The sequence below is a fragment of the Carcharodon carcharias genome, chromosome 7 (genome assembly GCF_017639515.1).
Source record: "Carcharodon carcharias isolate sCarCar2 chromosome 7, sCarCar2.pri, whole genome shotgun sequence".
Taxonomy (NCBI): Eukaryota; Metazoa; Chordata; class Chondrichthyes; order Lamniformes; family Lamnidae; genus Carcharodon; species Carcharodon carcharias.
The window spans coordinates 689353-712276 of record NC_054473.1 but is presented as its reverse complement, the minus strand read 5'-3'; the positions used below and the strand labels follow the sequence as shown (position 1 = coordinate 712276).

Below are 22924 nucleotides of genomic sequence, written 5' to 3'. Positions count from 1 at the left end.
TTCAATCAGGAATATAGCCAGGCACAATATCTGGCAAAAAAGGTACTCAGAGAAGTCAGCTGCCCTATAAGACTGAAGAATCAAAATGTAGCCCTGGATAAACAGGAGGATAAAAAAGATATTGAATACTACTTCAGCAAAAGCTGCATTGGAGCTATCAGTAGCAACCAAACAATGCACTGAAGCACAGCGTGAGTTGGCATGTGGTCAACAAGAAAATAAACCGTTGAAAGAACAGCTAATTGTTCTTCAAGATAAAATACAAAAGGAGTACTTAACCTTTCAGCAGCATGAAGAAATGAAGACTGTCTTGAACAACAGAATAGAAGAACAACAGAATAAACTTGAGGGGACTCTACATGCGAACGTACAAAATAGGAGCAGGAGTAGGCCATTCGGCCCCTCAAGTCTGCTCCACCATTCATAAGATCATGACTGATTGCTTTGTATTTTGAATTCCACATTCCCACCTACCTCCAATAACCTTTGATCCCCTTGCCTGACAAGAATCTATCTCTGCCTTAAAAATATTCAGTGACCCCGCCCCCACCACCTTCTGAGGCAGAGAATTCCAAAGTCACACAGCCCTCAGAGAAAAAATTTCCCCTCATCTCTGTCCTAAAAGGGTGATCCCTAATTTCAAAACAATGTCCCCTAGTTCTGGACTCACTCACAAGAGGAAACATCCTTTCCACATCCACCTTGTCAAGGCCGTTCAGGATCTTGTACACTTCAATCAAATCACCCCTTAACTCTTCTAAACTCCATTGGAAACAAGCCCAGTCTGTCCAACCTTTCCTCATAAGACAACCCACTCATTCCAGGTATCAATCTAGTAAACCTCCTCCGAACCGTCTCCAATACATTTACATCCTTCCTTAAGTAAGGAATGTGAAGGGTCTCTGAAACATCCAGCAGGCGTAACATTAAATGTGACTTTTAGAGCTAGCACACAAGGATTAGGCTCTGCTAAGTAAAAAACAAAAAAACTGCGGATGCTGGAAATCCAAAACAAAAACAGAATTACCTGGAAAAACTCAGCAGGTCTGGCAGCATCGGCGGAGAAGAAAAGAGTTGACGTTTCGAGTCCTCATGACCCTTCGACAGAACTCAAGTTCTGTCGAAGGGTCATGAGGACTCGAAACGTCAACTCTTTTCTTCTCCGCCGATGCTGCCAGACCTGCTGAGTTTTTCCAGGTAATTCTGTTTTTGTTCTGCTAAGTAAAAGCTGTTCAGAGCAGAGAACATACGTTCACGTAGGGAAGGTGGGTCTGGTGAAAAGAGAATTGAAATTCTAGAACTTCGATCCAATCTGAAGAACAGGAAAGTTGAGATGCACAGAATGGAAGAGTGAATCCAGACTTTGAAAGCAGAAAAGGAAAATTCCAAGGGACACATTGAGGATCTAACGAGTGAATTGAAAGAGTCTATGGAGCAGTCAGTGACCATGGAGGATGAAGTTGCTGGGTGTGTATAAGGATTCCACAGATAACTCTGAAACAAAGACAACTGAACTGACCAGAGTAGCTGCTGAGTGGAATGAAAAGATTGACAAGCTTGTTAAAGGATTGGAAATTAAGAGAGTAAATAAATATTTGTGTGCAATTGTGAAACAAGTGGAAACAAAGGTTCCATTTTTGAAACGTAAATTTCCAAGAAGAACATAGTGGAACCCAAAGAATAAGAAAATCTGAGGCCACTCTGGGAATGAGCAAGGTGAACATTCCCTTTGGAAGGAATGGGACAAAACCACAGCGTCCGAACAAAACTGGTGGGTTGAGGATAAAGAGAAATGCAACTTGGAGGAATGTAAAAAAAAGAATGAATCAAGTAGACAACCGAGTACTAGAAACACAGAGGATGACAATTTCAATTCCAAGCCGACAAAGTCAATCCAAAGCGACTGAGACAACCCTTCCTCCAAATGTGACAGAATCGGATCTGGAAGAATTGTCAAGCCTCCAGATCATCTGAATTTATAACGTCAGAGGCTTGAGGGGGCAGAAGGGGTAACAAGTACAGATTGTGTTGCAAATATATTTGGGTGAGGATTAGGGGAGGTGTTGTATAAAGGTGTTCGGGATGAGCAAGGGTTAAATGTGGGACAGGGGATAGGGTACTTTAGATGGAGAGAGGCACATGATTGCAGAGTGTGTGCAGGAGAGTCTGCGAGGAGCATGGAGACAACTCCTGTGCGTGGCTGCATCTTAGAGCTGTATGTAGTTATGGGTTAATAATAAACCGCTTCTGTCCAGAAAACAAGCCTTGAGAGCTCTTAGTGAGACACCAACCTTACAAAATGTGGCAATGGCTCAATGTTGACTTTCTGACAGAGCAGCTCTCACTCATTATTACCCCATGATAGTTTAACCCTCCTCAGGCCTGTCCCTGTCACACTGCAGCACTCCCTCAGTACTGACCCTCTGACAGTGCAGCACTCCCTCAGTACTGACCCTCTGACAGTGCAGCACTCCCTCAGTACTGACCCTCTGACAGTGCAGCACTCCCTCAGTACTGACCCTCTGACAGTGCAGCACTCCCTCAGTACTGGCCCTCTGACAGTGCAGCACTCCCTCAGTACTGGCCCTCTGACAGTGCAGCACTCCCTCAGTACTGGCCCTCTGACAGTGCAGCACTCCCTCAGTACTGACCCTCTGACAGTGCAGCACAGCCTCAGTACTGACCCTCTGACAGTACAGCACTCCCTCAGTACTGACCCTTGAATAGTGCAGCACTCCCTCAGTACTGACCCTCTGACAGTGCAGCACTCCCTCAGTACAGGCCCTCTTACAATGCAGCACTCCCTCAGTACAGGCCCTCTTACAATGCAGCACTCCCTCATTACTGACCCTCTGATAGTGCAGCACTCCCTCATTACTGACCCTCTGATAGTGCAGCATTCCCTCAGAACTGACTCTCTGACAGTGCTGCACTCCCTCAGTACAATACTGGAAAGTTAATTTGGACTGTGTGCTATCTGGAGTAGCGCTGGATGGATGCCTTTTGCTGGTGTCAAGAGTGCTCACACTGAGCGAGAGTTGGCACCTAAACTAGGCTCTGTGATCAGACTTCAGGAGAGATAGCCATTGATCCTGGCAACAAATTGTTTGTCTGATTTAATAAAGGTCTTTGTGCATTCGCTCACTCAGGATCCCACCATCGGAAAGTTTCTGTTAGCCAAGTCATATCGCAGGCTCCTTGTAGAAGCTGATCCCGTCCATCATTTAGTCTCGATTGGCTCTTATTATTAAATTGACTCTGGTTCCAGATTCTGGAGAACTGCTGGCTCCTGTTTATAACGTGAAATAACTGTTAGTTAACGGGCAGGCAGTTTCATGTTACTGTGTGACCTACCTGTGTCATTGGTTTGAACGTGTAAGCATAGTGTGACCGAGAGTATACAAAGACAGGCAGTGCATATGTTGAGTCAGTTATCAATGACACACGCATAGCCTCTTGCACTCGCGCTCTCACAAAACGTCTCCCTTGTTCTGAAGATTTTAAGATTTCTTCCATGTATATTGAGGGATACAGGGCTTTACTGTGAGACCAGAGCCACTGCAGCTGATTATTGCGCTCAATCTCAATATCAGGGCAACGCCCATCGTAATGGGAGAAGTTGGAGTTGTAATGGTAATTGTAACAGTCTGGGAAGAGGTAGTAACCCCACAAGGCCTGGGGTCTCATCATCTCACCCACACTCAGAGTCCGGCTTATAAACTTGTTTGCTGCAGAGTCAAACTCCCACTGAGCCTGTTTCAGGACTCGAGCAGGAGGCCAGGGAGGGTACTTGGCTCGGACCAGCTCCTCTGACTTCTCCCGATAGATGGTTTTATTACCCCAGTTACGTACCCACTGGGGTCTCCACTCCTCCCAGTCGATGACGGCCAGGCCCTTGTAGAACTTGGATGGTAAATACTTCTGAACGTCAACCTTCATCTTGTTAATGTGTCCAGTCAGGCTTGTGTTCTGGGGACAGCCTCCATGAACTGGGTGGCCTTTATCATAGTAAGGATATTGACCCAACTGTTCAATGTAAAATATGGTGATATTCCCTCCCATAAAAACTTCATTCTGATTGGTCACTATGTTAAAGTCATTGAGGTGGAGATCGACTCCTCGGTGAGTGCTGCATTTCTCAGTTGGAATGTTCCAGATGACCAGGAATGGCCAGTTTGCCATTACAGGGGGCATTGCTTGCTTGTTGCAGTGAGATTGAGCCCAGTCCAGTGTGAGGAGCAGACAGAGGAACATGCTGAAGATGCCACTGGCTGGGAGGAGGGATGAACGGCACAGAGAACCTGCTCCATGGCAGCAAGCATCCATCGGTCACTTGTCCAACCTGTGACAACCATCAAAGTTGTTAGTTTGTATCCAGGCAACAGGCAACTAGTGACAAGTAACAAAGTGATAAACAGTGACCACTCGAATCCTCCCATTACCATGGTTACACAATGTGGACCCAATGGCAGGATTTATGCTGCACAAGGACATCCAGAGATTTTCATCGTAATATTGAAAATGAAAAATGGAAACATTGAGCAGATTGAGTGTGAAATCGAGGCTGACCAATTAGATGCTGGGGAAGCGTTTTAGCACCAACATCAACCAATAGGCACTGAGTTGCTAAACTGTTGCAACAATTCTTCAAACTGACCAATCGCCTTGTTTAATTTCTCCCAAATATTACAGTTTTCCAAACACTGTCCATAACAGGGAAGGAATGGGGAGGGAGTGGAGGGGGGCAGGGAGGGAGTGGAGGGGATAAGGAGGGGGTGGAGGGGATAAGGAGGGGGTGGAGGGGATAAGGAGGGGGTGGAGGGGGGATAGGGAGGGGGTGGAGGGGGGATAGGGAGGGAGTGGAGGGGATAGGGAGTGGAAGGGAATAGGAAGGGAGTGGAGGGGATAAGGAGGGAGTGGAAAGGGAGGGAGTGGAGGGAGGATAGGGAGGGAGCAGAGGGGGGATAGGGAGGGAGCAGAGGGGGGATAGGGAGGGAGCAGAGGGGGGATAGGGAGGGAGCAGAGGCGGGATAGGGAGGGAGGTGAGGGAGGATAGGGAGGGACCAGAGGGGGAATAGGGAGGAAACTGATTTCTTTTCATCCTGGGGAGTCCAGTCTAAGGAGAAAATTTTAAAGTAAAACTGGCCGGATCCAGTGATGGAGACAATATAATGACCGAGTCTGGTTCAGTCGATTATAAACGTGACCCCGGGACCTGAGCATTGACATTTCAGTCCGAATTTCTCCAGAGAGACTGTCAAAAATCGAGAGCCAGGCACCCTGAAAACGCAAAGGGAAATGGACAAATACTGGAGAAGAATATAAAACAGGAAATGTCAGTAATACACAACAGCTCAGTCACCATCAGACAGACAACAGACTGGTCCTCACAATCCAAGTCTATCTCTTGACCCATTGACCAGTTCTGTTCTGTCAGACATTTGGTCTTCTATCCAGTCTCCGGTGATTCACAATTTCCTCTAAACCGAACATCAAGTGAACCAATCGCATTTCGTTCATCCAGTACCACAAACTCCTCTCTCTTCCCCACTCACCACCTAAACCATTGTCGGTTGTTGTAAAAACCCATCTGGGTCACTAATGTCCTTTAGGGAAGGAAACCTGCTGTCATTACCTGGTCTGACCTACATGTAACTCCAGACCCACACCGACTCTTAAAAACACCCTCTGAACATGGGCAACTAGGGATGGGCAATAACTGCAGGTCTAGGCACTGACACCCACATCCCAGGAGTGAATAAACAGAAGCTCCGCCTCCTCCATCTGAAGCACGAGATCTTCAATATTCACTGACATGAATTTTAAACCCCGTTTCCATGGGTACCAGCTCTGTTTCCCTTCGCCCCAGCCTGCCCCCACACCCACCCCCAGGCAAAGCCCCTGTAAACTCTGTCCCACCAACATCCAGAGCTAAAGCTCCAGTCAGGCTGGTCTTCCCCAGATTAATCAATCAATAATGTTCTGATTTACCCATCACCGTCACTCTGTCCTGCCCAGCAGCGCCTCACCCAGCGGGGACTCACCCAGCGGGGACACACCCAGCGGGGACACACCCAGCGGGGACACACCCAGCGGGGCCTCACCCAGCGGGGACTCACCCAGCGGGGCCTCACCCAACGGGGACACACCCAGCGGGGACACACCCAGCGGGGCCTCACCCAGCGGGGACACACCCAGCGGGGACTCACCCAGCGGGGACACACCCAGCGGGGACACACCCAGCGGGGACACACCCAGCGGGACCTAACCCAGCGGGGTCTAACCCAGCGGGGACTCACCCAGCGGGGACACACCCAGCGGGGACACACCCAGCGGGGACACACCCAGCGGGGCCTCACCCAGCGGGGACTCACCCAGCGGGGCCTCACCCAACGGGGACACACCCAGCGGGGACACACCCAGCGGGGACACACCCAGCGGGGCCTCACCCAGCGGGGCCTCACCCAGCGGGGACTCACCCAGCGGGGACACACCCAGCGGGGCCTCACCCAACGGGACCTAACCCAGCGGGGACTCACCCAGCGGGGACTCACCCAGCGGGGACTCACCCAGCGGGGACACACCCAGCGGGGACACACCCAGCGGGGCCTCACCCAACGGGACCTAACCCAGCGGGGACACACCCAGCGGGGACACACCCAGCGGGGCCTCACCCAGCGGGGACTCACCCAGCGGGGCCTCACCCAACGGGGACACACCCAGCGGGGACACACCCAGCGGGGACACACCCAGCGGGGACACACCCAGCGGGGACACACCCAGCGGGACCTAACCCAGCGGGGCCACACCCAACGGGGACACACCCAGTGGGGACACACCCAGCGGGACCTAACCCAGCGGGGACTCACCCAGCGGGGACACACCCAGCGGGGACACACCCAGTGGGGACACACCCAGCGGGGACTCACCCAGCGGGGACTCACCCAGCGGGGCCTCACCCAGCGGGGACACACCCAGCGGGGACTCACCCAGCGGGGCCTCACCCAGCGGGGACACACCCAGCGGGGACTCACCCAGCGGGGACACACCCAGCGGGGCCTCACCCAGCGGGGCCTCACCCAACGGGGACACACCCAGCGGGGACTCACCCAGCGGGGACTCACCCAACGGGGACACACCCAGCGGGGCCTCACCCAGCGGGGACACACCCAGCGGGGACACACCCAGCGGGGACACACCCAGTGGGGACTCACCCAGCGGGGACTCACCCAGCGGGGCCTCACCCAGCGGGGCCTCACCCAACGGGACCTAACCCAGCGGGGACACACCCAGCGGGGACACACCCAGCGGGGCCTCACCCAGCGGGGCCTCACCCAACGGGGACACACCCAGCGGGGACTCACCCAGCGGGGACACACCCAGCGGGGACTCACCCAGCGGGGACTCACCCAGCGGGGACTCACCCAGCGGGGCCTCACCCAGCGGGGCCTCACCCAACGGGACCTAACCCAGCGGGAACACACCCAGCGGGGACACACCCAGCGGGGCCTCACCCAGCGGGGCCTCACCCAACGGGGACACACCCAGCGGGGACTCACCCAGCGGGGACTCACCCAGCGGGGCCTCACCCAGCGGGGACACACCCAGCGGGGACTCACCCAGCGGGGACACACCCAGCGGGGACACACCCAGCGGGGACACACCCAGTGGGGACACACCCAGCGGGGACTCACCCAGCGGGGACTCACCCAGCGGGGCCTCACCCAGCGGGGCCTCACCCAACGGGACCTAACCCAGCGGGGACACACCCAGCGGGGCCTCACCCAGCGGGGCCTCACCCAACGGGGACACACCCAGCGGGGACTCACCCAGCGGGGACTCACCCAGCGGGGACTCACCCAGCGGGGCCTCACCCAGCGGGGACACACCCAGCGGGGACTCACCCAGCGGGGACACACCCAGCGGGGACTCAACCAGCGGGGACACACCCAGCGGGGCCTCACCCAACGGGGACACACCCAGCGGGGACTCACCCAGCGGGGACTCACCCAGCGGGGCCTCACCCAGCGGGGCCTCACCCAGCGGGGACACACCCAGCGGGGACTCACCCAGCGGGGACACACCCAGCGGGGACACACCCAGCGGGGACACACCCAGCGGGGCCTCACCCAACGGGACCTAACCCAGCGGGGCCTCACCCAACGGGGACACACCCAGCGGGGACTCACCCAGCGGGGACACACCCAGCGGGGCCTCACCCAACGGGACCTAACCCAGCGGGGACACACCCAGCGGGGACACACCCAGCGGGGACACACCCAGCGGGGACTCACCCAGCGGGGACACACCCAGCGGGGACAAACCCAGCAGGGACACACCCAGCGGGGACACACCCAGCGGGGACTCACCCAGCGGGGACACACCCAGCGGGGACACACCCAGTGGGGACACACCCAGTGGGGACACACCCAGCGGGGACACACCCAGCGGGGACTCACCCAGCGGGACCTAACCCAGCGGGGACACACCCAGCGGGGCCTCACCCAACGGGACCTAACCCAGCGGGGACACACCCAGCGGGGACTCACCCAGCGGGGACACACCCAGCGGGGACTCACCCAGCGGGGACTCACCCAGCGGGGACACACCCAGCGGGACCTAACCCAGCGGGGACTCACCCAGCGGGGACACACCCAGCGGGGCCTCACCCAACGGGACCTAACCCAGCGGGGCCTCACCCAGCGGGGACACACCCAGCGGGGACACACCCAGCGGGACCTAACCCAGCGGGGACACACCCAGCGGGGCCTCACCCAGCGGGGACACACCCAGCGGGGCCTCACCCAGCGGGGACACACCCAGCGGGGACACACCCAGCGGGGACACACCCAGTGGGGACTCACCCAGCGGGGACTCACCCAGCGGGGCCTCACCCAGCGGGGCCTCACCCAGCGGGACCTAACCCAGCGGGGACACACCCAGCGGGGACACACCCAGCGGGGCCTCACCCAGCGGGGCCTCACCCAGCGGGGACACACCCAGCGGGGACTCACCCAGCGGGGACACACCCAGCGGGGACTCACCCAGCGGGGACTCACCCAGCGGGGACTCACCCAGCGGGGCCTCACCCAGCGGGGCCTCACCCAACGGGACCTAACCCAGCGGGAACACACCCAGCGGGGACACACCCAGCGGGGCCTCACCCAGCGGGGCCTCACCCAACGGGGACACACCCAGCGGGGACTCACCCAGCGGGGACTCACCCAGCGGGGCCTCACCCAGCGGGGACACACCCAGCGGGGACACACCCAGCGGGGACACACCCAGCGGGGACTCACCCAGCGGGGACTCACCCAGCGGGGCCTCACCCAGCGGGGCCTCACCCAACGGGACCTAACCCAGCGGGGACACACCCAGCGGGGCCTCACCCAGCGGGGCCTCACCCAACGGGGACACACCCAGCGGGGACTCACCCAGCGGGGACACACCCAGCGGGGACTCACCCAGCGGGGCCTCACCCAGCGGGGACACACCCAGCGGGGACTCACCCAGCGGGGACACACCCAGCGGGGACTCAACCAGCGGGGACACACCCAGCGGGGCCTCACCCAACGGGGACACACCCAGCGGGGACTCACCCAGCGGGGACTCACCCAGCGGGGCCTCACCCAGCGGGGCCTCACCCAGCGGGGACACACCCAGCGGGGACTCACCCAGCGGGGACACACCCAGCGGGGACACACCCAGCGGGGACACACCCAGCGGGGCCTCACCCAACGGGACCTAACCCAGCGGGGCCTCACCCAACGGGGACACACCCAGCGGGGACTCACCCAGCGGGGACACAACCAGCGGGGCCTCACCCAACGGGACCTAACCCAGCGGGGACACACCCAGCGGGGACACACCCAGCGGGGACACACCCAGCGGGGACTCACCCAGCGGGGACACACCCAGCGGGGACAAACCCAGCAGGGACACACCCAGCGGGGACACACCCAGCGGGGACTCACCCAGCGGGGACACACCCAGCGGGGACACACCCAGTGGGGACACACCCAGTGGGGACACACCCAGCGGGGACACACCCAGCGGGGACTCACCCAGCGGGACCTAACCCAGCGGGGACACACCCAGCGGGGCCTCACCCAACGGGACCTAACCCAGCGGGGACACACCCAGCGGGGACTCACCCAGCGGGGACACACCCAGCGGGGACTCACCCAGCGGGGACTCACCCAGCGGGGACACACCCAGCGGGACCTAACCCAGCGGGGACTCACCCAGCGGGGACACACCCAGCGGGGCCTCACCCAACGGGACCTAACCCAGCGGGGCCTCACCCAGCGGGGACACACCCAGCGGGGACACACCCAGCGGGACCTAACCCAGCGGGGACACACCCAGCGGGGCCTCACCCAGCGGGGACACACCCAGCGGGGCCTCACCCAGCGGGGACACACCCAGCGGGACCTAACCCAGCGGGGACACACCCAGCGGGGCCTCACCCAGCGGGGACACACCCAGCGGGACCTAACCCAGTGGGGACACACCCAGCGGGGACTCACCCAGCGGGGACACACCCAGCGGGACCTAACCCAGCGGGGACACACCCAGCGGGGCCTCACCCAACGGGACCTAACCCAGCGGGGACACACCCAGCGGGGCCTCACCCAACGGGACCTAACCCAGCGGGGCCTCACCCAGCGGGGACACACCCAGCGGGACCTAACCCAGCGGGGACACACCCAGCGGGGCCTCACCCAGCGGGGACACACCCAGCGGGGCCTCACCCAGCGGGGACACACCCAGCGGGACCTAACCCAGCGGGGACACACCCAGCGGGGCCTCACCCAGCGGGGACACACCCAGCGGGACCTAACCCAGTGGGGACACACCCAGCGGGGACTCACCCAGCGGGGACACACCCAGCGGGGCCTCACCCAGCGGGGACACACCCAGCGGGGACACACCCAGCGGGGACACACCCAGCGGGGACACACCCAGCAGGACCTAACCCAGCGGGACCTAACCCAGCGGGGACACACCCAGCGGGACCTAACCCAGCGGGACCTAACCCAGCGGGGACACACCCAGCGGGACCTCACCCAACGGGACCTAACCCAGCGGGGACACACCCAGCGGGGCCTCACCCAACGGGACCTAACCCAGCGGGGACACACCCAGCGGGGCCTCACCCAACGGGACCTAACCCAGCGGGGACACACCCAGCGGGGACTCACCCAGCGGGGACACACCCAGCGGGGACTCACCCAGCGGGGACTCACCCAGCGGGGACACACCCAGCGGGGACACACCCAGCGGGACCTAACCCAGCGGGGACTCACCCAGCGGGGACTCACCCAGCGGGGCCTCACCCAACGGGACCTAACCCAGCGGGGACACACCCAGCGGGGCCTCACCCAACGGGACCTAACCCAGCAGGGACACACCCAGCGGGGACTCACCCAGCGGGGACACACCCAGCGGGGACTCACCCAGCGGGACCTAACCCAGCGGGGACTCACCCAGCGGGGACACACCCAGCGGGGACACACCCAGCGGGGACACACCCAGCGGGGACACACCCAGCGGGGACTCACCCAGCGGTACCTAACCCAGCGGGGACACACCCAGCAGGGCCTCACCCAACGGGACCTAACCCAGCGGGGACACACCCAGCGGGGACACACCCAGCGGGGTCTAACCCAGCGGGGACACACCCAGCGGGACCTAACCCAGCGGGGACACACCCAGCGGGGACACACCCAGCGGGGTCTAACCCAGCAGGGCCTCACCCAGCGGGGACACACCCAGCAGGGACACACCCAGCGGGGACACACCCAGCGGGGACACACCCAGCGGGGTCTAACCCAGCGGGGACACACCCAGCGGGGTCTAACCCAGCGGGGTCTAACCCAGCGGGGACACACCCAGCGGGGACACACCCAGCGGGGACACACCCAGCGGGGACACACCCAGCGGGGACACACCCAGCGGGGACACAGCCAGCAGGGGTCCTGGCAGCAATACCTAGGCCATTAACATTGAGCAGAGTGCTGGTTAAGAGACGTGTACGAGGACATCACTGGGAGCAGCACAAGGTAAACTTTCAAACAAAGCAACATCCTGGACCCATCTGCATTGCAAAATAACTAAAACAGTGAGTTCGAGTGAAACAGTCACCGTAGCAGCGGGAGAGGCTAAAACAATGGTCCAGTGAGGGGGAAGAGTTGGAGAGCAGAGGGATCAGGGTAAGGATCCAGTGGACAGGGGGTTGGAGGGTAGTCTGGGTGAGGAAGGAATGAGGGGGTCAGACAGGACGAAGATTCATTTAGCTGAGGGAATCAGGGTGAGGATCCAGTGAGGAGGGCAGTTAGGGTGAGGGCTCGAGGGGGGATGGTGGGTGCAGTTAGGGTGAGTATCTAGTGGGGAGGGGTTAGGGGGTGTCAGGGGGAGTATCGAGTGGGGAGGGGTTAGGGGGTGTATCTAGTGGGGAGGGGTTAGGGGGTGTCAGGGGGAGTATCTAGTGGGGTGGGGTTAGGGGGAGTATCTAGTGGGGAGGGGTTAGGGGGAGTATCTAGTGGGGAGGGGTTGGGGGAGTATCTAGTGGGGAGGGGTTAGGGGGAGTATCTAGTGGGGAGGGGTTAGGGGGAGTATCTAGTGGGGAGGGGTTAGGGGGAGTCAGGGGGAGTATCTAGTGGGGAGGGGTTAGGGGGAGTATCTAGTGGGGAGGGGTTAGGGGGAGTATCTAGTGGGGAGGGGTTAGGGGGAGTATCTAGTGGGGAGGGGTTAGGGGGAGTATCTAGTGGGGAGGGGTTAGGGGGAGTATCTAGTGGGGAGGGGTTAGGGGGAGTATCTAGTGGGGAGGGGTTAGGGGGAGTATCTAGTGGGGAGGGGTTAGGGGGAGTCAGGGGGAGTATCTAGTGGGGAGGGGTTAGGGGGAGTATCTAGTGGGGAGGGGTTAGGGGGAGTATCTAGTGGGGAGGGGTTAGGGGGAGTATCTAGTGGGCAGGGGTTAGGAGGAGTATCTAGTGGGGAGGGGTTAGGGGGGGTATCTAGTGGGCAGGGGTTAGGAGGAGTATCTAGTGGGGAGGGGTTAGGGGGAGTCAGGGGGAGTATCTAGTGGGGAGGGGTTAGGGGGAGTATCTAGTGGGGAGGGGTTAGGGGGAGTCAGGGGGAGTATCTAGTGGGGAGGGGTTAGGGGGAGTATCTAGTGGGGAGGGGTTAGGGGGAGTATCTAGTGGGGAGGGGTTAGGGGGAGTATCTACTGGGGAGGGGTTAGGGGGAGTATCTAGTGGGGAGGGGTTAGGGGGAGTATCTAGTGGGGAGGGGTTAGGGGGAGTATCTAGTGGGGAGGGGTTAGGGGGAGTATCTAGTGGGGAGGGGTTAGGGGGAGTATCTAGTGGGGAGGGGTTAGGGGGAGTATCTAGTGGGGAGGGGTTAGGGGGAGTATCTAGTGGGGAGGGGTTAGGGGGAGTATCTAGTGGGGAGGGGTTAGGGGGAGTATCTAGTGGGGAGGGGTTAGGGGGAGTATCTAGTGGGGAGGGGTTAGGGGGAGTATCTAGTGGGGAGGGGTTAGGGGGAGTATCTAGTGGGGAGGGGTTAGGGGGAGTATCTAGTGGGGAGGGGTTAGGGGGAGTATCTAGTGGGGAGGGGTTAGGGGGAGTATCTAGTGGGGAGGGGTTAGGGGGAGTATCTAGTGGGGAGGGGTTAGGGGGAGTATCTAGTGGGGAGGGGTTAGGGGGAGTATCTAGTGGGGAGGGGTTGGGGGAGTATCTAGTGGGGAGGGGTTAGGGGGAGTCAGGGGGAGTATCTAGTGGGGAGGGGTTAGGGGGAGTCGGGGGAGTATCTAGTGGGGAGGGGTTAGGGGGAGTCGGGGGAGTATCTAGTGGGGAGGGGTTAGGGGGAGTATCTAGTGGGGAGGGGTTGGGGGAGTATCTAGTGGGGAGGGGTTAGGGGGAGTTAGGGGGAGTATCTAGTGGGGAGGGGTTAGGGGGAGTATCTAGTGGGGAGGGGTTAGGGGGAGTATCTAGTGGGGAGGGGTTAGGGGGAGTATCTAGTGGGGAGGGGTTAGGGGGAGTATCTAGTGGGGAGGGGTTAGGGGGAGTATCTAGTGGGGAGGGCTTAGGGGGAGTCAGGGGGAGTATCTAGTGGGGAGGGGTTAGGGGGAGTATCTAGTGGGGAGGGCTTAGGGGGAGTCAGGGGGAGTATCTAGTGGGGAGGGGTTAGGGGGAGTATCTAGTGGGGAGGGGTTAGGGGGAGTATCTAGTGGGGAGGGGTTAGGGGGAGTCAGGGGGAGTATCTAGTGGGGAGGGGTTAGGGGGAGTATCTAGTGGGGAGGGGTTAGGGGGAGTATCTAGTGGGGAGGGGTTAGGGGGAGTATCTAGTGGGGAGGGCTTAGGGGGAGTCAGGGGGAGTATCTAGTGGGGAGGGGTTAGGGGGAGTATCTAGTGGGGAGGGGTTAGGGAGAGTATCTAGTGGGAGGGTTAGGGGGAGTATCTAGTGGGGAGGGTTAGGGGGAGTATCTAGTGGGGAGGGGTTAGGGGAGTATCTAGTGGGGAGGGGTTAGGGGGAGTATCTAGTGGGGAGGGGTTAGGGGGAGTATCTAGTGGGGAGGGGTTAGGGGGAGTCAGGGGGAGTATCTAGTGGGGAGGGGTTGGGGGAGTATCTAGTGGGGAGGGGTTGGGGGAGTATCTAGTGGGGAGGGGTTAGGGGGAGTATCTAGTGGGGAGGGGTTTGGGGAGTTTTGGGGAGGGGGGGGGAGTATCTAGTGGGGAGGGGTTAGGGGGAGTATCTAGTGGGGAGGGGTTAGGGGGAGTATCTAGTGGGGAGGGGTTAGGGGGGAGTATCTAGTGGGGAGGGGTTAGGGGGAGTCGGGAGTATCTAGTGGGGAGGGGTTAGGGGGAGAATCTAGTGGGGAGGGGTTTGGGGGAGTATCTAGTGGGGAGGGGTTAGGGGGAGTATCTAGTGGGGAGGGGTTAGGGGGAGTATCTAGTGGGGAGGGGTTAGGGGGAGTATCTAGTGGGGAGGGGTTAGGGGGAGTATCTAGTGGGGAGGGGTTAGGGGGAGTATCTAGTGGGGAGGGGTTAGGGGGAGTATCTAGGGGGAGGGGTTAGGGGGGGGAGTCAGGGGGAGTATCTAGTGGGGAGGGGTTAGGGGGAGTATCTAGTGGGGAGGGGTTAGGGGAGTATCTAGTGGGGAGGGGTTAGGGGGAGTATCTAGTGGGGAAGGGGTTAGGGGGAGTATCTAGTGGGGAGGGGTTAGGGGGAGTATCTAGTGGGGAGGGGTTAGGGGGAGTATCTCGTGGGGAGGGGTTAGGGGGAGTATCTAGTGGGGAGGGGTTAGGGGGAGTCAGGGGGAGTATCTAGTGGGGAGGGGTTAGGGGGAGTATCTAGTGGACGGGGTTAGGGGAGTAGGGGGAGTATCTAGTGGGGAGGGGTTAGGGGAGTATCTAGTGGGGAGGGGTTAGGGGGAGTATCTAGTGGGGAGGGGTTAGGGGGAGTCAGGGGAGGGAGTATAGTGGGGAGGGTGTTAGGGGAGTATCTAGTGGGGAGGGGTAGGGGGAGCTTCTAGTGGGGAGGGGTTAGGGGAGGTCAGGGGGAGTATCTAGTGGGGAGGGGTTAGTGGGGAGGGTAAGGGGAGTATCTAGTGGGAGGGGTTAGGGGGAGGTCAGGGGGATATCTTAGTTGGGAGGGGTTTGGGGAGTATCTAAGTGGGAGGCCTTAGGGGGAGTATCTAGTGGGAGGGTTAGGGAGTCAGGGGGATATCTAGAGGGAGGGTTAGGGGAGTATCTAGTGGGGAGGGGTTAGGGGGAGCATCTAGTGGGGAGGGGTTAGGGCGAGTCAGGGGGAGTATCGAGTGGGGAGTTAGGGGGAGTCAGGGGGAGTATCGAGTGGGGAGGGGTTAGGGGAAGTCAGTATCTAGTGGTAGGTGGGGGAGGATCAGAGCGAGGATTATGGGAGACGAATGTAAACGTTGAACTGCATCAATTTGCTGAATTGTGCATCGACCGTGCTCAGTTCCGGAACTTTCCAGTTCCACCCTCAACCCGGTAATTACTTCTTGTCCTAGTCTCAGCTCCCCAGCAGCCCCCTCACTGTCTCTGTGCCCACCTCCCATCTGCCCACGATACAGGCCCAAAGGGCCAAGTGAAATCAATTGATTTGAAATGATTATTCAGCTCTGTCACTGAGGGTAAAAGCTGTGTCTCTGATCCAGTGACAGTGAAATCGGATCATGGTGGACACACAGAGGTAAACTGTGCGATGGATTCAATAATGCTGCAGCTCATACTCTCCAGGTCTGCGGATTACAGTTAATCTCCCAAACAACGGAAACATGAGCAGCTTTACACCTCTGCAGCATAGCGCCCTGAAATTTACACATCTGCAGCACAGCACCCTGAAATTTACACATCTGCGGCACAGCGCTCTGACATTTACACATCAGTAGCACAGCACCCTGACATTTACACATCTGCAGCACAGCGCCCTGAAATTTACACATCTGTAGCACAGCGCCCTGAAATTTACACATTTGTAGCACAGCGCCCTGAAATTTACACATCTGCAGCACAGCACCCTGACATTTACACATCTGCAGCACAGCGCCCTGAAATTTACACATCTGTAGCACAGCACACTGACAGTTACACATTTGAAACACAGCATCCTGACATTTATACATCTGCAGCACAGCGCCCTGACATTTACACCTCTGTAGCACAGCGCTCTGAAATTTATACATCTGAAGCACAGCGGCCTGACAGTTACACATTTGCAGCACAGCGCTCTGACATTTACACATCTGCAGCACAGCGCCCTGACAGTTACACATTTGCAGCACAGCGCTCTGAGATTTACACATCTGTAGCACAGCGCCCTGAAATTTACACATCTGCAGCACAGCACCCTGAAATTTACACATCTGCAGCACAGCGCTCTGACATTTACAAATCTGCAGCACAGCACCCTGACATTTACACATCTGTAGCACAGCGCTCTGACATTTACAAATCTGCAGCACAGCACCCTGACATTTACACATCTGCAGCACAGCGCCCTGACAGTTGCACATTTGCAGCACAGCACTCTGACATTTACAAATCTGCAGCACAGCACCCTGACATTTACACATCTGCAGCACAGCGCCCTGACATTTACAAAACTGCAGCACAGCACCCTGACATTTACACATCTGCAGCACAGCACCCTGACATTTACACATCTGCAGCACAGCACCCTGACATTTACAAATCTGCAGCACAGCGCTCTGACATTTACACATCTGCAGCACAGCGCTCTGACATTTACACATCTGCAGCACAGCGCCCTGACATTTACAAATCTGCAGCACAGCGCCCTGACATTTACACATCTGCAGCACAGCGCCCTGACATTTACACATCTGCAGCACAGCGCCCTGACATTTACACATCTGCAGCACAGGGCCCTGACATTTACACATCTGCAGCACAGGGCCCTGACATTTACACATCTGCAGCACAGCGCCCTGACATTTACACATTTGCAGCACAGCGGCCTGACATTTACACATCTGTAGCACAGCACCCTGACATTTACACCTCTGCAGCAAAGCGCTCTGACATTTACACCTCTGCAGCACAGCATCCTGACATTAACACCTCTGTAGCACAGCGCTCTGACATCTACACATCTGCAGCACAGCGCTCTGACATGTACACATCTGCAGCACAGCGCTCTGACATTTACACCTCTGCAGCACAGTGCACTGAAATTTACACCTCTGCAGCACAGCGCTCTGACATTTACACATCTGTAGCACAGCACGCAGACATTTAAACATCTGCAGCACAGCGCTCTGACATTTACACCTCTGTAGCACAGCGCCCTGACATTTACACATCTGCAGCACAGCGCCCTGACATCTACACCCCTGTAGCACAGCGCTCTGACATTTACACCTCTGCAGCACAGCGCTCTGACATTTACACATCTGCAGCACAACGCGCTGACATTTAAACCTCTGTAGCACAGCGCTCTGATACTTACACATCTGCAGCACAGCGCTCTGACATTTACACATCTGTAGCACAGCAACATGACATTTACACCTCTGTAGCACAGCACCCTGACATTTACACCCCTGTAGCACAGTGCTCTGACGTTTACACATCTGTAGCACAGCGCTCTGACAGTTACACATCTGCAGCACAGCGCTCTGACATCTACACATCTGCAGTACAGCGCCCTGACATTTACACATCTGTAGCACAGCGCTCTGACATTTACACATCTGTAGCACAGTGCACTGATGTTTACACATCTGCAGCACAGCGCTCTGACATTTACACATCTGTAGCACAGCAACCTGACATTTACACCTCTGTAGCACAGCACCCTGACATTTACACATCTGTAGCACAGCAACCTGACATTTACACCTCTGCAGCACAGCGCTCTGACATTTACACATCTGCAGCACAGCACCCTGACATTTACACATCTGCAGCACAGCGGCCTGACATTTACACATCTGCAGCACAGCGCCCTGACAGTTACCCATTTGCAGCACAGCGCTCTGACATTTACACCTTTGTAGCACAGCACCCTGACATTTACACATCTGTAGCACAGCACCCTGACATTTACACCCCTGTAGCACAGCGGCCTGACATTTACACATCTGCAGCACAGAGGCCTGACATTTACACATCTGCAGCACAGCGCCCTGACAGTTACACATCTGCAGCACAGCGCCCTGACATTTACACATCTGCAGCACAGCGCCCTGACATTTACACATCTGTAGCACAGCGCCCTGACATTTACACATCTGTAGCACAACGCTCTGATATTTACACCTCTGTTGCACAGCGGCCTGACATTTAGAACTATGAAGCACAGCGCCCTGACATTTACACATCTGCAGCACAGCATTCTGGCATCTACACATCTGCAGCACAGCGCTCTGACATTTACACATCTGCAGCACAGCGCTCTGACATTTACACATCTGTAGCACAGCAACCTGACATTTACACATCTGTAGCACAGCGCTCTGACATTTACACCTTTGTAGCACAGCACCCTGACATTTACACATCTGTAGCACAGCACCCTGACATTTACACCCCTGTAGCACAGCGGCCTGACATTTACACATCTGCAGCACAGCGCCCTGACAGTTACACATCTGCAGCACAGCGCCCTGACATTTACACATCTGTAGCACAGCGTCCTGAAATTTACACATCTGCAGCACAGCACCCTGACATTTACACATCTGCAGCACAGCGCCCTGACATTTACACATCTGCAGCACAGCGCCCTGAAATTAACACATCTGCAGCACAGCACCCTGAAATTTACACATCTGTAGCACAGCACCCTGAAATTTACAGATCTGCAGCACCGCACCCTGACATTTACACATTTGCAGCACAGCATCCTGAAATTTATACTTCTGAAGCACAGCGGCCTGACATTTACACATCTGCAGCACAGCGCCCTGACATTTACAAACCTGCAGCACAGCACCCTGACATTTACACATCTGCAGCACAGCGCCCTGACATTTACAAATCTACAGCACAGCGCCCTGACAGTTACACATTTGCAGCACAGCACTCTAACATTTACACATCTGCAGCACAGCGCCCTGACATTTACACATCTGCAGCACAACGCCCTGACATTTACAAATCTGCAGCACAGTGCTCTGACATTTACACATCTGTAGCACAGCGCCCTGAAATTTACAGATCTGCAGCACAGCAACCTGACATTTACACATCTGCAGCACAGAGCCCTGAAATTTATACATCTGTAGCACAGCGCCCTGAAATTTACACATCTGAAGCACAACGCCCTGACAGTTGCACATTTGCAGCACAGCGCTCTGACACTTACACATCTGCAGCACAGCATCCTGAAATTTATACATCTGAAGCACAGCGGCCTGACATTAACACATCTGCAGCACAGCGCCCTGACAGTTACACATCTGCAGCACAGCGCTCTGACATTTACACATCTGAAGCACAGCGCACTGACAGTTGCACATTTGCAGCACAGCGCTCTGACATTTACACATCTGCAGCACAGCGCCCTGACATTTACACATCTGCAGCACAGCGCCCTGACATTTACACATCTGCAGCACAGCGCCCTGACATTTACACATCTGCAGCACAGCGCCCTGACATTTACACATCTGCAGCACAGCGCCCTGAAATTTACACATCTGCAGCACAGCGCCCTGACAGTTACATATTTGCAGCACAGCGCCCTGACATTTACACATCTGCAGCACAGCGCCCTGACAGTTACACATTTGCAGCACAGCGCTCTGACATTTACACATCTGCAGCACAGCGCCCTGACATTTACACATCTGCTGCACAGCGCCCTGACATTTACACATCTGCAGCACAGCGCTCTGACATTTACACATCTGCAGCACAGCGCCCTGAAATTTACACATCTGCAGCACAGCGCCCTGACATTTACACATCTGCAGCACAGGGCCCTGACATTTACACATCTGCAGCACAGCGCCTGACATTTACACCTCTGCAGCACAGCGCTCTGACATTTACACATCTGCAGCACAGCCACCTGACATTTACACATCTGCAGCACAGCGCTCTGACATTTACACATCTGCAGCACAGCGCTCTGACATTTACACATCTGCAGCACAGCGCCCTGACATTTACACATCTGTAGCACAGCGCTCTGACATTTACACATCTGCAGCACAGCGCTCTGACATTTACACATCTGCAGCACAGCGCCCTGACATTTACACATCTGCAGCACAGCGCTCTGACATTTACACATCTGTAGCACAGCGCCCTGACATTTACACATCTGCAGCACAGCGCTCTGACATTTACACCTCTGTAGCACAGCGCCCAGACATTTACACATCTGCAGCACAGCGCCCTGACATTTACACATCTGCAGCACAGCGCTCTGACATTTACACATCTGCAGCACAGCACCCTGACATTTACACATCTGCAGCACAGCGTCCTGACATTTACACATCTGCAGCACAGCACCCTGAAATTTACACATCTGTAGCACAGCGCTCTGACATTTACACATCTGTAGCACAGTGCTCTGACATTTACACATCTGCAGCACAGCGCCCTGACAGTTACACATCTGCAGCACAGCGCTCTGACATTTACACATCTGAAGCACAGCGGCCTGATATTTACACATTTGCAGCACAGCGCCCTGAAATTTACACATCTGCAGCACAGCGCCCTGACATTTACCACATCTGTAGCACAGCACCCTGACATTTACACCCCTGTAGCACAGCGCTCTGACATTTACACATCTGCAGCACAGCACCCTGACATTTACACATTTGCAGCACAGCGCTCTGACATTTACACATCTGCAGCACAGCATCCTCAAATTTACACATCTGCAGCACAGCGCCCTGACATTTACACATCTGCAGCACAGCGCCCTGACATTTACACATCTGCAGCACAGCGCCCTGACATTTACACATCTGCAGCACAGCGGCCTGACATTTACACATCTGCAGCACAGCACCCTGACATTTACACATCTGCAGCACAGCGCTCTGACATTTACACATCTGCAGCACAGCGCTCTGACATTTACACATCTGCAGCACAGCGCTCTGACATTTACACATCTGCAGCACAGCGCCCTGACATTTACACATCTGCAGCACAGCGCCCTGACATTTACACATCTGCAGCACAGCGCTCTGACATTTACACATCTGCAGCACAGCGCCCTGACATTTACACATCTGCAGCACAGCGCCCTGACATTTACACATCTGCAGCACAGCGCCCTGACATTTACACATCTGCAGCACAGCGCTCCTGACATTTACACATCTGCAGCACAGCGCCCTGACATTTACACATCTGCAGCACAGCGCTCTGACATTTACACATCTGCAGCACAGCGCTCTGACATTTACACATCTGCAGCACAGGCTCTGACATTTACACATCTGCAGCACAGCGCTCTGACATTTACACATCTGTAGCACAGCGCCTCTGACATTTACACATCTGCAGCACAGCGCCCTGACATTTACACATCTGCAGCATGGCGCCCTGACATTTACACATTCTGCAGCACAGGCCCTGACATTTACACATCTGCAGCACAGCGCCCTGACATTTAACACTTCTGCAGCACAGCGCCTGACATTTACAAATCTGCAGCACAGCGCCTGACATTTACACATCTGCAGCACAGCGCTCTGACATTTACACATCTGCAGCACAGGCTCCTGACATTTACACTCTGCAGCACAGCGCTCTGACATTTACCCTGCTGTAGCACAATGCTCTGACATTAACACCTCTGTTGCACAGCGCTCTGACATTTACACATCTGCAGCACAGTGCCCTGACATTTACACATCTGCAGCACAGCGCGCCTGACATTTACACCATCTGCAGCACAGCTCGCCCTGACATTTACACATCTGCAGCACAGCGGCCCTGACATTTACACATCTGTAGCACAGCGCCTGACATTTACACATCTGCTGCACAGCGCACCTGACATTTACACATCTGCAGCATGGCGCCCTGACATTTACACCCCTGTAGCACAGCGCTCTGACATTTACACCTCTGCAGCACAGCGCTCTGACATTTACACCTCTGTAGCACAGCGCTCTGACATTTACACCTCTGCAGCACAGTGCTCTGACATCTGCACATCTGCAGCACAGCGCCCTGACATTTACACGTTTGTAGCACAGCGCTCTGACATTTACACATCTGCAGCACAGCGCTCTGACATTTACACCTTTGTAGCACAGCGCCCTGACATTTACACATCTGCAGCACAGCGACCTGACATTTACACCTCTGTAGCACAGCGCTCTGACATTTACACCTCTGTAGCACAGCGCTCTGACATTTACACATCTGTAGCACAGCGGCCTGAAAGTTACACAT

At 56.7% G+C, this 22924-nt stretch overlaps 1 protein-coding gene across 1 annotated transcript in view; it reads right to left on the bottom strand.

The window, feature by feature from the left end:
• LOC121279721 (hyaluronidase-4-like) overlaps window positions 1-4326 on the bottom strand; it is a 49885-nt gene extending 45559 nt beyond the window's left edge. Inside the window, exon 1 of the mRNA XM_041190964.1 lies at window positions 3355-4326. Coding sequence (XP_041046898.1) covers window positions 3355-4326 — 972 coding nt within the window. The remainder of the gene's footprint in view (window positions 1-3354) is intronic.
• Window positions 4327-22924: the final 18598 nt, after the last annotated feature.